The 13,484-nt window shown below is 50.6% G+C and overlaps 1 protein-coding gene across 1 annotated transcript in view; it reads left to right on the forward strand.

Annotated features, from left to right (window-relative positions):
* Nucleotides 1–10,338, forward strand: part of LOC144489797 (potassium voltage-gated channel subfamily KQT member 2-like) — a 28,776-nt gene extending 18,438 nt beyond the window's left edge. The window contains exons 6-7 of the mRNA XM_078207647.1: nt 4,627–4,750; nt 9,571–10,338. Coding sequence (XP_078063773.1) covers nt 4,627–4,750; nt 9,571–10,338 — 892 coding nt within the window. The remainder of the gene's footprint in view (nt 1–4,626; nt 4,751–9,570) is intronic.
* Nucleotides 10,339–13,484: the final 3,146 nt, after the last annotated feature.

Here is a 13,484-nt window from a genome sequence, read left to right on the forward strand (position 1 = left end):
CCTTGTTGACAGTTTTGATCCGAAACGGTGATAGATTTTCCAGCAGTTTTCTGGTGAGATCACAGAATGGACCCCCGATCAACAAATAGATTATTTTAATATGACCAATCACACGGATACGGACCACATGATTTGATTGATATTCTGACTGTCATGATTACATTTCCTCTTGTCTCCTCATGTTGCCTCATTATACATTTTGCTGGTGTTCTCTTTTATTTCACTCTGCCAGGATAGATATGATTGTGGGTCCCCCACCCCCTTCAACTCCCCGGCATAAGAAGTTAAAAGGAATCCTCACCACTTCCAAAGATTCAATCCAATGCTCTCCTAGGTTAGGACTCATTGACAGAATGCTTATTTTGTTCACTCAAGAGTTATTATTTATACAGCCAACCCCCTTCTTCAGGCACAGGTTTTATAAAAAAAACAAAAGAAAAATCTATTCTGCATTTCTTCAAAGAAATAGTTTGAATTAAAATTCACTCTGCCTGGCCTGGCCAATGTCTCAGGTGAGAGGTTAAAAGTGACCAGTTAGTTGATTGATGAAGGGGTTTAGCTGAAAGTCTTTGTGTTGCACTGCGGATGACTGTCAAAGATTTTTCATTTCCTTTTAAATGACTGGAATGTTTGTGATTCTGACGACAGGCAGTGAGCAAGAACCAAAATCTTTTTGTCTTTTGGGTTTGAAGTTTCTGCTCAGTGTTTGCATGAAGCATGAAACGAAATGAAGCTTGAATACTTTCTAATACGGGAGCACTGCAAGACGTGAAAGGCTCATCCTCACCCGAGGCAGCCCAAACAATACCGACCTGCTGCCGCTTGTGCTGGGCAAATGGTGGACGATCAGATTGAACATTGATCAATGACCCAACAAAGACTCTGGACAAAGAAAGCAACAAACACATTCCCTGGTGAGAGAGAAGCAATGATTGGAATGTCTACCCAATCATTGGGTCTCCACTAGCTGTACGGGCTTGCACATGGAGAGCACTTGCTGGGAGTTAGTTTTGAATCAGTCAGGTGGTTTAATGGATAGCTGTCTTTCTGCTAAATGTTGAAATTCTAAATGTTAAAATTCTCATCTTTGCTTTTGAATCCCTCCTTTCCTCCTTTCCCTAGGAGGTACACCTCTCTCTATCTCTGTAAACACCCCCCACCCCCCCACACACTCTACAACACCCCGTGATCTCTGCACTGCTCTAATTCTGGCAACTTGCACATCCTCAACCTCCGTCGCTCCTCCATTGGTGGCCATGCTTCCGCCCAAAAGCTCTGGAATTCCCGCTCTCAAACCTCTCCACTGCTCTCAATCCTCTTTTAAAATGTTGTTTAAAGCCTACTTCTGACCAAGACTTTTGTCACCAGTACAGCTATCACTATCAGTGTCTATTCTTGTCTGACAACACTCCCACAAAGAACTTTGGGAAATTTTGAAACTCTCTAAATGCAAGGTCCTGTTATAATTTCCAGAATTGGTACGAATACGAGGTACCTCTTCCCGATAGTAGAACATTCCAAAGCTCTTTACAGGAATGTTATCAGGCAAAATATGACACCAAAAAATGGAAGAAGACCTGAAGCTTGGATAAAGGTTTTAAGGAGCAATTTACAGAAGGAGAGAGTCAGGGCGATTTAGGAAGGGAATTCCAGAGTTTAGGATTTAGGGAACTAAAGGCATGATTGCCAATGGTGGAGCAAAGGAATGCAGGGATACTCACAAAATTGGCATTGGAGGAGGGCCGAGATCTCAGAGGGTTGTAGGATTACAGAGAGAGGGAACAGTGAGGCCACGGAGAGATGTTTTCCTTCTCTCCAACCCAGGCCAACAGTGGCAGCTCACTTGTTGTTCCAGCTAAGATCATAAAGCAGTGATCTTACGAAGGAGCTTCCTATTCTTACAGGCTGCTTGGCGCACAGTAATTGTCCTTAATTCCCCACTGAATCATTAGGAGAGCCCACTGCCCAGTCTGTGGATGAATATTTGTCTCACACTTCCATTGTTAAAGAAAACAGTCTTGCTGGATTAACCCAACATTCTGAAGAGTAGCTGCCTTTCCCACAAATGTTTATACAGCCGTTGAAAGGAACACTCTCAGCCGGGGGACATATTTCCCATCTCAACCGAAGCCAGCTCTGGGGTGGGAGGGAGTTACACATCGCTGTCATCTCTGAGAGCCAAGGTTCAAATCTTGCCCAACACATCGAGTGAAGGTTTTGCTTTCGCTGGCTCTGGCAACTGGCTGCTGTGTAAGATGATCTTATCCAGGTACCAGGGGAGGGGAACATGGTGAACATGTCATGGACTGGTAGCCTAGAGATCCGGGGACGATTCTCCCAAAAAACTTCCAATGTCAAATTCACATAAACACTGGAGTAAATCCCGCTGGATTTTTCAGCGGGAGTTTAAAAGATTCTCCTATACTCTATGCACTGCAGAGTGCAGTAGCGTGAATCTGTTAAAAATCAGTGGATGGGGCCTATTCCCGCTGGAGAGCCGGCAGCATAGCGCTGAGTGAGCCACTGTGCATGTGCTGGTCTGTCAGTGCCGAGATCGGCGCATGCACAGTAACCCTGCACTACCGGCCTCCCAATCGCTGGCCAGCCCCACGACCCCCACAACATGGCCCTCTCACCCCCCTCCCACGGTCCGATCGCTAGCCTCCCGGACATGTCCAGGCCAGCCTTGATTCCCCCAGCCCCGATCTGCTGATCCTGATCCCCCCCACCCCGATTGCTGGTCTCCCCCCTTCCTCCACTGATCCTGACCAGCGGGACCACCCCAACACCCACCGATCACCCCCAGAGGCTCTGCCCCCCAATCAGGCCCTATCTTCATTAGGCCCCATGTCCGATGGGCAGTGCCAAGGTGCCCCCTGGGCATTGGCACTTTGCCCCTTGGGTAGTGCCAGGAGGCCCATGCTGACACTGCCAGGCTGGCAATGCCCAGGGGGACCCCCTTCACTCCAGTGGGGTCGAGCTGCCAGCTCCCCGCAGGTGGCGAGCTACTGTAAACTCCGCTGAAGTGAAATACGTCTGGCAGGTGAGAGTTACTAGGGGACCTGGAGGCTTCAGTCCCAGGCCCAGTAATTACATTGAAATTCCATTCAAATTCAGGGATGCAATCTTTAGGCAGCTCTGTGCCGGAAATCCGACACTGGGAGAGGCGCTCAGGCCCGGACACCCAGCGTGAATCGGGCACCTCTTGAATCTCCCGGCCCACTGTGCTAAACAATCAGTGCAGCAGGATGGGAGAATCACTCCCCCTGAACTCATGGTCTCAGGACATGTGTTCAAATCCCATTACAGCTTGAAATTAAACTCAGTAAATTAATTAAACAAACTCTGGAATAAAAGGGCAATCTCAGTCATGGTAAAGATGAAACTACCAGATTGTTGCAAAAACCCATTAGTTCACTAATGCCCTTGAGGCAGGAAATCTGCCACCCTTACCCTGGCTACATGTGACTCCAGACCCACAGCAATGTGGCCGACTATTAACTGCCCTCAGGGATGACCTAGCCAGCCATCCAGTGGATAACTCACCATTACTTTACCATAGGCAATCAATGATGGTCTTCTCAGTGATGTCCACACACTGTGAATGCATAAAAACAAAATCCTGATCAACTCAACTCCCTCCTCACCACAAAGACCAACGTGGGGACTGTCAGTCGGGTTGTGTTTCTGAGGTTGGTGCTGAGACAGATCAGAGAGTGAGAGTAGAGGAAGCTGGAAGCTGCTCCAGCAATGCCTGCCGCTGAGTCCCCCCTCCACCGTTGGAAAGCCTGGCCTCGAAGAACATTCACTGCCTGGACATTGCAGCAGTGAAGACTTGACTGATGTCCCAGGTGCTCTCCATTTGCTCTTCCACGGTTCGGGATTGTGGCTGTTGAGTACACAGATTCACATCACCAAACGCAGCCATCTCTGATTGGATGTGTTGTGATTATTTTGGATATAAAACCTTGGCTCGATACAGATGATTCAAAGTATGACTGCTGGATTCCAGTGGTTGTCTCCGGATCTGATAGGTTTGCAGTCTCAGAGATGATCCTCTGCTTGTTTATGGATATCCATTTTGAATCCGTCACACAGAATGTATCGATGCCAAAGTAAACTGTGACACCCATGGGGTCATTGAGTGCCAACCTTTGCCCAGCTTCCTGTGACAGACACAATTGCCCCTGTCATGAGCTGTTTATTAACCTCTCCAGAGTCAGTCTTTGGTTGCTTTGTACCTGCGTGCTTCGTTCTTTGCTGCCTCTTAATGCCAGCTATGTGCATGTTGTTGGCACGATGCTCTAGTTGCATATGCAGCATCTCCCAGTAATGTCTGTCTAATAACTGTTGAGTTATATTTTAGGAATTTACTCCATTATTTCCTCTCCATGTAACAAATGAAGGAAAGTTAAATTCTGACCCACCTCTTCCCCAAGAAAGAATCCGTTTGTTTTGTCCTGAGAGAAACCTCTCCCCTCCCCAGAGCTTTGATCATCCGTAACCAATTTGCCTTGCGTATCCTGACCTGCTCACACAAACCTCTTTACTAACCGTTGGGCTAGGCCCAGGGCAGAGTTACATTCTAATCTATTACCTGAGGTGTCTGTGTGCCTCCCATGGTAGAGTTGACCAGATCGTTGGCCGGGGCCCCCAGCTGCAGGAGAAGGACCGCACCAAGATGCCGGCGGAGCCCGAGCTTCCCGAGGACCCCAGCATGATGGGACGGCTCGGCAAAATGGAAAGACAGGTAAAGATTGGCGCCCTCAATGGGCAGGGAGCTTCCCAGTAACAAATTAACCACATAAAAATGGGATCACATTGAATTTGCAGCAGCAAATCAGGCCATTCGGCCCACTCTCTCTGGGGTCTGGCCTTCTTCATGTGTGTCGAGATTTGGGAAAGATGTATTCTTAGGATATCTGAGGGATTTGCGATTGCCTTTGACGTGAATTAAGGGAGTCTCATTGTCAGGAAACAATCCGAATCCTGGTGAACCGGAGAGAACAGGTGCACAGTGGCACAGTGGTTCGCACTGCTGCCTCACAGCGCCAGGGACCTGGGTTCAATTCCGGCCTCGGGTCACTGTCTGTGTGGAGTTTGCACATCCTCCCCGTGTCTGCGTGGGTTTCCTCCGGGTGCTCCGGTTTCCTCCCACACTCCAAAGATGTGCGGGTTAGGTGCATTGGCCATTCTAAATTGCTCCTTAGTGTCCCGGGATGTGTAGGTTAGAGGGATTAGCGAGGTAAATATGTGGGGTTACAGGGATAGGTCCTGGGCGGGACTGTTGTCGATGGGCCGAATGGCCTCCTGCGGGTGCTGGAATCTGAAATAAATACAGAAAATGCTGGAAAATCTCCGCAGGTCTGGCAGCATCTGTGGAGAGAGAAAAACAGAGTTAATGGGGGGGAGGGGGGAATTTTCCTGTCCCGCCCGTCACGAGAATCGGAGCGGGGGGGGGGGGGGGGCCAGACTTTGCAAAGATCCTTTGACCTCGGGCAGGAGTTTCCATTTTTGGGGTGAGCATAGCCGGAAAATCCCGGCCAATGTTTTGGATCCAAACGATCCTTCGACAGAACGATTCTCAGCGACACAGGAGCGGTTTTACTGGCGGGAGGTGGGTCGGCGGGCGGACAGTTATCAGGCCAGTGCCCTTAGCATTGCCCGGTTCTGGAGGCTCGGCCTCCCAGAGCTGCCGGCCTAACCCAAGGGGTCACAGATGGAGCTGTCCTGCGTACCGTCAGTGCAGCAGAGCACAGCGGGAGGCGTCAGAGAGAGGGGCCCTCGGTATTCAGAGCCTCCTGAAGACCGGGTTATTATTAGTTATCATTATAACTCTACGGTTTAATGTTGGGGCGGGCAGGCCCTGGCGATCGCGTGGGGAGATCCTTCCAGCAACAGGGCCACCGAGGGGGCAGCACCTATCACCAAGGGGCCCTCCAGCCGGGAAAGCAGACCCATTCACCCCCCCCCCCCCCCCCCCCCCCCCCCGGCCCCATTCCCCCAGAGGCTGTTGTTTGGGGGCTGCTGGATATAGCTGGTGATCTGTCCAAATGGTGGGGAAACACTTCCAGATGACAGTAAATTCCAGAAGGTGGGAAGTGGCGATGAATCGGCCAGTGAATTGAATTTGCAGACTGCCACTGGTCTGTTCAACACACCCACCATGAGGGCGGGAAAGCATCTGCTCTTCTGCAGCCGGTTTACCACATCTCCCGCCTCACAGCCAGTCTCCGGAGCACTGGCAGGACTTACCCCCAGGGTGTGTCAACTAGGACTCAGTGGTGAGAGTTTGCACCTCTGCATCAGAGGATCATATCTTCAAATCCCGCTGGAGAGAGCTGAGCACAAAACGTAACTTCATTACCACTGCAGTACTGAGGGAGTGCCTCACTGTCAGAGGGTCAGTACTGAGGGAGTGCCTCACTGTCAGAGGGTCAGTACTGAGGGAGTGCCTCACTGTCAGAGGGTCAGTACTGAGGGAGCGCCGCACTGTCAGAGGGTCAGTACTGAGGGAGTGCCGCACTGTCAGAGGGTCAGTTCTGAGGGAGTGCCGCACTGTCAGAGGGTCAGTACTGAGGGAGTGCCGCACTGTCAGAGGGTCTGTACTGAGGGAGTGCCGCACTGTCAGGGGGTCAGTACTGAGGGAGTGCTGCACTGTCAGAGAGTCAGTACTGAGGGAGTGCCTCACTGTCAGAGGGTCAGTACTGAGGGAGTGCCGCACTGTCAGAGGATCAGTCCTGAGGGAGTGCTGCACTGTTAGAGGGTCAGTACTAAGGGAGTGCGGCACTGTCAGAGGGTCAGTACTGAGGAAGTGCAGCACTGTCAGAGGGTCAGTGCTGAGGGAGTGCCGCACTGTCAGAGGGTCAGTACTGAGGGAGTGCCGCACTGTCAGAAGGTCAGTGCTGAGGGAGTGCCGCACTGTCAGAGGGTCAGTACTGAGGGAGTGCCGCACTGTCAGAGGGTCAGTACTGAGGGAGTGCTGCACTGTCAGATGGTCAGTACTGAGGGAGTGCCGCACTGTCAGAGGGTCAGGACTGAGGGAGTGCTGCACTGTCAGAGGGTCAGTACTGAGGGAGTGCCACTCTGTCAGAGGGTCAGTGCTGAGGGAGTGCCGCACTGTCAGAGGGTCAGTACTGAGGGAGTGCCGCACTGTCAGAGAGTCAGTACTGAGGGAGTGCCGCACGGTCAGAGAGTCAGTACTGAGGGAGTGCCGCACTGTCAGAGGGACAGTGCTGAGGGAGTGCCGCACTGTCAGAGGGTCAGTGCTGAGCGAGTGCCGCACTGTCAGAGGGTCAGTGCTGAGGGAGTGCCGCACTGTCAGAGGGTCAGTGCTGAGGGAGTGCCGCACTGTCAGAGGGTCAGTGCTGAGCGAGTGCCGCACTGTCAGAGGGTCAGTGCTGAGGGAGTGCTGCACTGTCAGAGGGTCAGTGCTGAGGGACTGCTGCACTGTCAGAGGGTCAGTGCTGAGGGAGTGCTGCACTGTCAGAGGGACAGTGCTGAGGGAGTGCTGCACTGTTGTAGGATTAATATTGAGGGTGTGCTTCAAATGTCTCCCAATGAAGGTTAATTTGGTTTTGTTGTGATTGTCCTATTTATCGGTATTCAGTGGGATTCTAATTGAGGCAGGTGCTTGGTGAAGCTATCGATAGTTTTGATTGAGCGATGCCATTTGGGGAAACAGACAGCTCTGTGTGTGGATGATTATCAGGCGCTATTGTTGTATGGAGTTAGAAAAAAACAGGAGACGACAGGAGAGTAGGTTCTGCCCTGTGATTATTCAGTTAAGATGTCCCAATGAAGTGGGATAATGCAGCCTGCAGTATTTTTATATCATTACGGAATGCTCGGTTTTACAGTTGAATCTGACTCTCTGTGTGGCCACCTTACCAAGACGTAAGATAATCCAACAGTTTGAGCCATGCATTGCCTCATGCAGAGCTCCTGGACCTACCTGCGGAGAGGATATGGAGATTTGGTGTAGGGACAGTTGCTGTATAGTTCCACCCCAGGCCATGTACTGGTTATTAGATTGAGGGAGTTTAAGTCGGTTCCTGTGTAATTGCTCACACTGCTTACGGGAGAGACTGAAGCCACTGAACCCAAAAAATGTATCTAAAGCAGATCCAGTTCCGCAATGGCAAGGTTGTGTTGCAAACCTGAACCCTGAGGAAGATTGATGGAGTTACAGATATGTGGCGAAAAGGGAATCCGAGTAGGATCAGGGGCAACGAGTCTTTCGGCAGAGCGAAGATCCAAGGAAAGGGAAGGGACTTGTAGAGTGGAGTGTTGGGGTTTGAAAGGAAGATTCTGCATTTGATCATGGGAACACTCTTCATAATCGCGACTCCAGAATGGATAATGTCACGACAGGTTGGTTCAGAGGGACAAAAGCAAGAAATGAAAAATGAATGTCTTTCGATTAGAAATAAGGCAGGTTGATCAATTACTGTCATTGGCAATGCATCCAGTAAATGTCAAAGAATTGATCAAAGGGAAATAAATGGAGTCATGTGGGACCTTCCTTGGATAGTCAGAGGCTTTTTCCCAGGGTGGAAGTGTCAATTACAGGGGGCACAGGTTCAAGGTGAGAGGGGGAAAGTTTAAGGGAGATGTGCGGGGGAAGTTTTTCACACAGAGAGTGGTGGGTGCCTGGAACGCGCTGCCAGAGGAGGTGGTGGAAGCGGGAACATTAGCAACATTTAGGAGGCATCTGGATGGGGACATGAATAGGGAGGGAATAGAGGGATACGGACCGAGTAAGGACAGAAGGTTTTTTTAAGTTAGGGCATCATGATCGGCACAGGCTTGGAGGATCGAAGGGCCCGTTCCTGTGCTGCACTTTCCTTTGTTCTTTGTTCTTTGTTCCTGTTGAAGGTCTGGATAGCAACTCATGAACTGGTTAACGGACATTGGTTAATGGATAGCTGATTAATGGTGAATGGGTGGCTGGTCACCTGTTTAAAGGAGAATTGCTAAAGGGTAGCTAAGCAACTGATTAATGGGTGGCTGGGAGACTAGGCGATGGGTATCTAGTTAATGGGAGGCTGGGTGATGGGTATCTAGTTAATGTGAGGCTGGGTGATGGATATCTAGTTAATGGGAGGCTGGGTGATGGGTATCTAGTTAATGTGAGGCTGGGTGATGGATATCTAGTTAATGGGAGGCTGGGTGATGGGTATCTAGTTAATGTGAGGCTGGGTGATGGGTATCTAGTTGATGGGAAGCTGGGTGATGGGTATCTAGTTAATGGGAGGTTGGGTGATGGGTATCTAGTTAATGGGAAGCTGGGTGATGGGTATCTAGTTAATGGGAGACTAGGTGATGGGTATCTAGTTAATGTGAGGCTGGGTGATGGGTATCTAGTTAATGGGAGGCTGGGTGATGGGTATCTAGTTAATGTGAGGCTGGGTGATGGGTATCTAGTTGATGGGAAGCTGGGTGATGGGTATCTAGTTAATGGGAGGCTGGGTGATGGATATCTAGTTAATGGGAGGCTGGGTGATGGGTATCTAGTTGATGGGAAGCTGGGTGTCTGGATGGTGATCATGGGTTTTCTGTTCCCTCCAGGTACACTCGATGGAGAAGAAGTTAGATTTTTTGGTGAACATCTACATGCAGCGAATGGGAATCCCACCATCAGAGACGGAGGCTTACTTCATTTCCAAAGAGCCAGATCCCGCTCCCCCTTATCACAGCCCCGTCGACACTCGGGAACACTGTGAGAAGAACACAAATGCCAACAAAATGATGCGGTCATGCAGCCTGACTGCCCACAAGACGTACCCTGGACTCGGGGTGGCAACATTGGCACCCAATGGCTGTCCACCGTCGACCTCATCTCACCAACACTCAGCCAATGGGTTGGGCCGGCAGAGCCATGACACTCTGACCTTCATGACCTCTCCAGTAGGTGACGGCACGACCTTTGTCAGAATCCCACCCCCGCCCTCTGTGTCACATGACAAGCTATCGGGCCACGGTAGCTGTAGCAGGGGAGGGTTGGAATACAGCCGGCCCGAGGAACATTCCTGTAAGCACCTGGAGTCTGTGCTGAAAGAAAGAGACAGTGACACCTCGATCTCCATCCCCTCTGTCGACCACGAGGAACTCGAGCGCTCCTACAGCGGTTTCAGCATCTCACAGTCTAAGGAGAACCTAGAAAATTGCAACAATGCCCCCTATGGTGGAGTCACACCCTGGTCAAAGGTCAGACTGTATATTGCAGAAGGGGAGTCTGACACTGATTCAGAAGCATGTACCCCATCGGGCCCCCCGCCGAGGTCAGTTACGAGCGAGGGGGCACACTGTGACTTCACCTGGTCCTCGTCCAAGTAGACAGCAACCTTGGCTCATTGGATGAGAAAAAAAATGACCCTGAGAAAGGGGTCAGGTTTCCGGTCACTGATGAGATCCACAGTTAATCTTTACAACAAATGCAATGACAGGGGGCGAGGAAACAGTTTGGGGACCAGAGTCGTAGATTGTACGCAGGTCACCCTACCAGCTGGGAAATGCTGCCTCACTTAGGTTCTCAATGGACTCCTCAGGACCCGAGGAGGTTGCCACTGCCAGTTGCCTGAACCCTCTCCCATCAGACATCGACACTGCATTGCATCATCCACCTGGAGCCCCTCACCGAAGAAGCATTGGTTTGTGTCCCAGCAAGCACCTGGGCTCGGTCCCATCTGTTCGCCATGTAGTCAAGCTGATGACCAATGAATGTACGTTCAACATCTTCTCAACGTCACACCTCGGTGGCAAAAAAAGGGAAAAGCTGAACTCCTGGATATGGAGTGGATTTCTCGGGAAGGTCGGGCAAGGACTGAATAAAGCAAAGCATTAAAGTCAGCCATAGAGGAAGGAGCAAATGTCAGGAGACTGGTTCTTATTAAATTAGAAAGAGGAATTGGGGAAGGAGAGACTGAGGGAGGCAATAGGATTTTCCAGAGTGTCATTTTAGCATAGCAATGTCATGTTCAAAACAGGGTAAGCATGTTTTGTTTTACTGAATTCCTGGACATTTCTGACCAAAAACATGTTTCAACTTAGTTACACGTTCCCCTGAAACGTTTGTAGCTGTCGGGATGGAGGGGGAGGGGTTTACCAATCCCTGGGGGTGAGGGGGAGGGGTTTACCAATCGCTGGGGGTGAGGGAGAGGGGTTTACCAATCCCTGGGGGTGAGGGGGAGGGGTTTACCAATCCCTGGGGGTGAGGGGGAGGGGTTTACCAATCCCTGGGGGTGAGGGGGAGGGGTTTACCAATCCCTGGGGGTGAGGGAGAGGGGTTTACCAATCGCTGGGGGTGAGGGGGAGGGGTTTACCAATCGCTGGGGGTGGGGGAGAGGGGTTTACCAATCGCTGGGGGTGGGGGAGAGGGGTTTACCAATCGCTGGGGGTGAGGGAGAGGGGTTTACCAATCGCTGGGGGTGAGGGAGAGGGGTTTACCAATCGCTGGGGGTGAGGGAGAGGGGTTTACCAATCGCTGGGGGTGAGGGGGAGGGGTTTACCAATCCCTGGGGGTGGGGAGAGGGGTTTACCAATCGCTGGGGGTGAGGGAGAGGGGTTTACCAATCGCTGGGGGTGAGGGAGAGGGGTTTGCCAATCGCTGGGGGTGAGGGAGAGGGGTTTGCCCATGGCGGGGGGTGGGGGGAAAGCAGGTGGGGGGGGGGGTGGTGGGAAGGGAATTAAAGATTGGCATACAGGCAGTGCCCTTGGTGAATGCTTTCTCTGACAGTGGCAGTGACCTTTCCTTCAGCCAGTCACCCTCACCAAGGACATGTTTCCTGGTTGATTGGTTAGGATCTCACGGTGAGCTAATGTAGACTGAAAGAAAGAATGGCCACTCAGCCAATCAAGTCCATCCTATCCATGCACGTTACCTATTCTATGGCTTCCCTCTCCCCACCCATAAATCCAGTGAGGTTCTTTCACCTACTCACCCTCAACACACACCATAAAATCAAACTCTTCTGTTCGTATCACCTTACCCTCAATCTCCTTCAGAGCAGATTTTGCCCCCCGACAGTGTGACTCAATCTGTCTCTCCCTCAAGTCTTTCCCAGTGCCTTGCTCTCTCCCTCAGTAAGGATATGGTTCTGTGGTTTTGGATTTGATTCTTATACAATTTGTACATCTTTCTCAAAATTACCCTCAGAATTCTGAAAACTCCACTGCAGTGCACAGTGGCTGTTGGAGGAACTGGGCAGAATTTTCCAGCCCACACGCCACGGGAATCGTAGCGGGCGGGACACGGACCGTGCAAAGGTCCGTTGACCTCGGGTGGGAATTTCCGGCCTTGGGACGAGCCGGAAAATCCCGCCCACTGTCTTTCAGACTGTTAAAATCTAGGCCCTGTCTGTTGCTGAATCAATTTGGCTTTCGGCTGTGGTTCCGTTGATAACACTCTTGTCACTGAGTCACGAGGTTTTGGTTTCAAGTCCCACTCTAGGACTTGCTGGCACATTTCCCCACTGAGGGGGGAGTGCTATCTTGCAGCTAAAGCGTTAAGTGGAAACCCTTGCCTGCCAGCTCCGTTGCACAGAAAGATCCCACATCAAAAAGAAGGGGAGTTCACGTTGCCACCCAGGCACTATTTATCCCCCAATTACTGCCGCTAATAAACAAGATTGCCTGGTCATTATCACATTAACACCTGTGGGATCTTACTGTGCACAAACAGGCTACTGCATCACATGGTCCAAGTGCAGGTCAGTGGGACGAAGCATAAAATGGTTCGGCACAGACAAGAAGGGCCAAAAGGCCTGTTTCTGAGCTGTAATTTTCTATGGTTCTATGGTTCTATCAGTGGCTACACATCAACAGGAGTTCCTTAGCTGTAAAGCTGGCACGTCCTGTGTCTCTGAAAGGTGCTATATAAATGCAAGGTGTTTATTTTCCTTTCACATTGGAAGCCATGCTGGGCTTGGGGTTTTGATGGGACTGTTCCGGGGGCAGGCGTGGGCTCCTAGCGCAGGAGATGCCCTTTGGCACTGGTCAGCTATATTCCATCCAATCCACATCACCACCTGCTGTGGACCACTCTGCCCCACCCTCACTCTCGCCATTGGCCCTCCCTACTTTCCAATAGCCAATTGGAAGTGATCAAACCGTTTAATCTTGATTGTCCTCCAATCTCTAATCTTTCTACAACGAAGAATTACATGTGGCCAAAGAAGAGAAGGATTTGTTTTGACGTTGCCATGACATTTCTCCATCAGTAATGTCCTTCAATTCTGACAGATCCCAGGCTGGCAACACCAAATAGAAGCAGATTACAAATTTACATGTTTTTGTTTTGCTTTGAACTTAAAGCAAAACATTTAATCTTCTTTGGCTTGATGAGGACTCGTAAACCATTCCCAGTGACTCACTTTCAAGAGGAACACCCTTGATTTATGATTGTAAAACTGGCTTAGCTCAACAGCTCTGCCTGTCAAAGCTCAACTTTGTTATCACAGACCATCCACATAAAGCCACGTTAT

Source organism: Mustelus asterias, unplaced genomic scaffold, assembly GCF_964213995.1.
Source record: "Mustelus asterias unplaced genomic scaffold, sMusAst1.hap1.1 HAP1_SCAFFOLD_2555, whole genome shotgun sequence".
Classification (NCBI taxonomy): domain Eukaryota; kingdom Metazoa; phylum Chordata; class Chondrichthyes; order Carcharhiniformes; family Triakidae; genus Mustelus; species Mustelus asterias.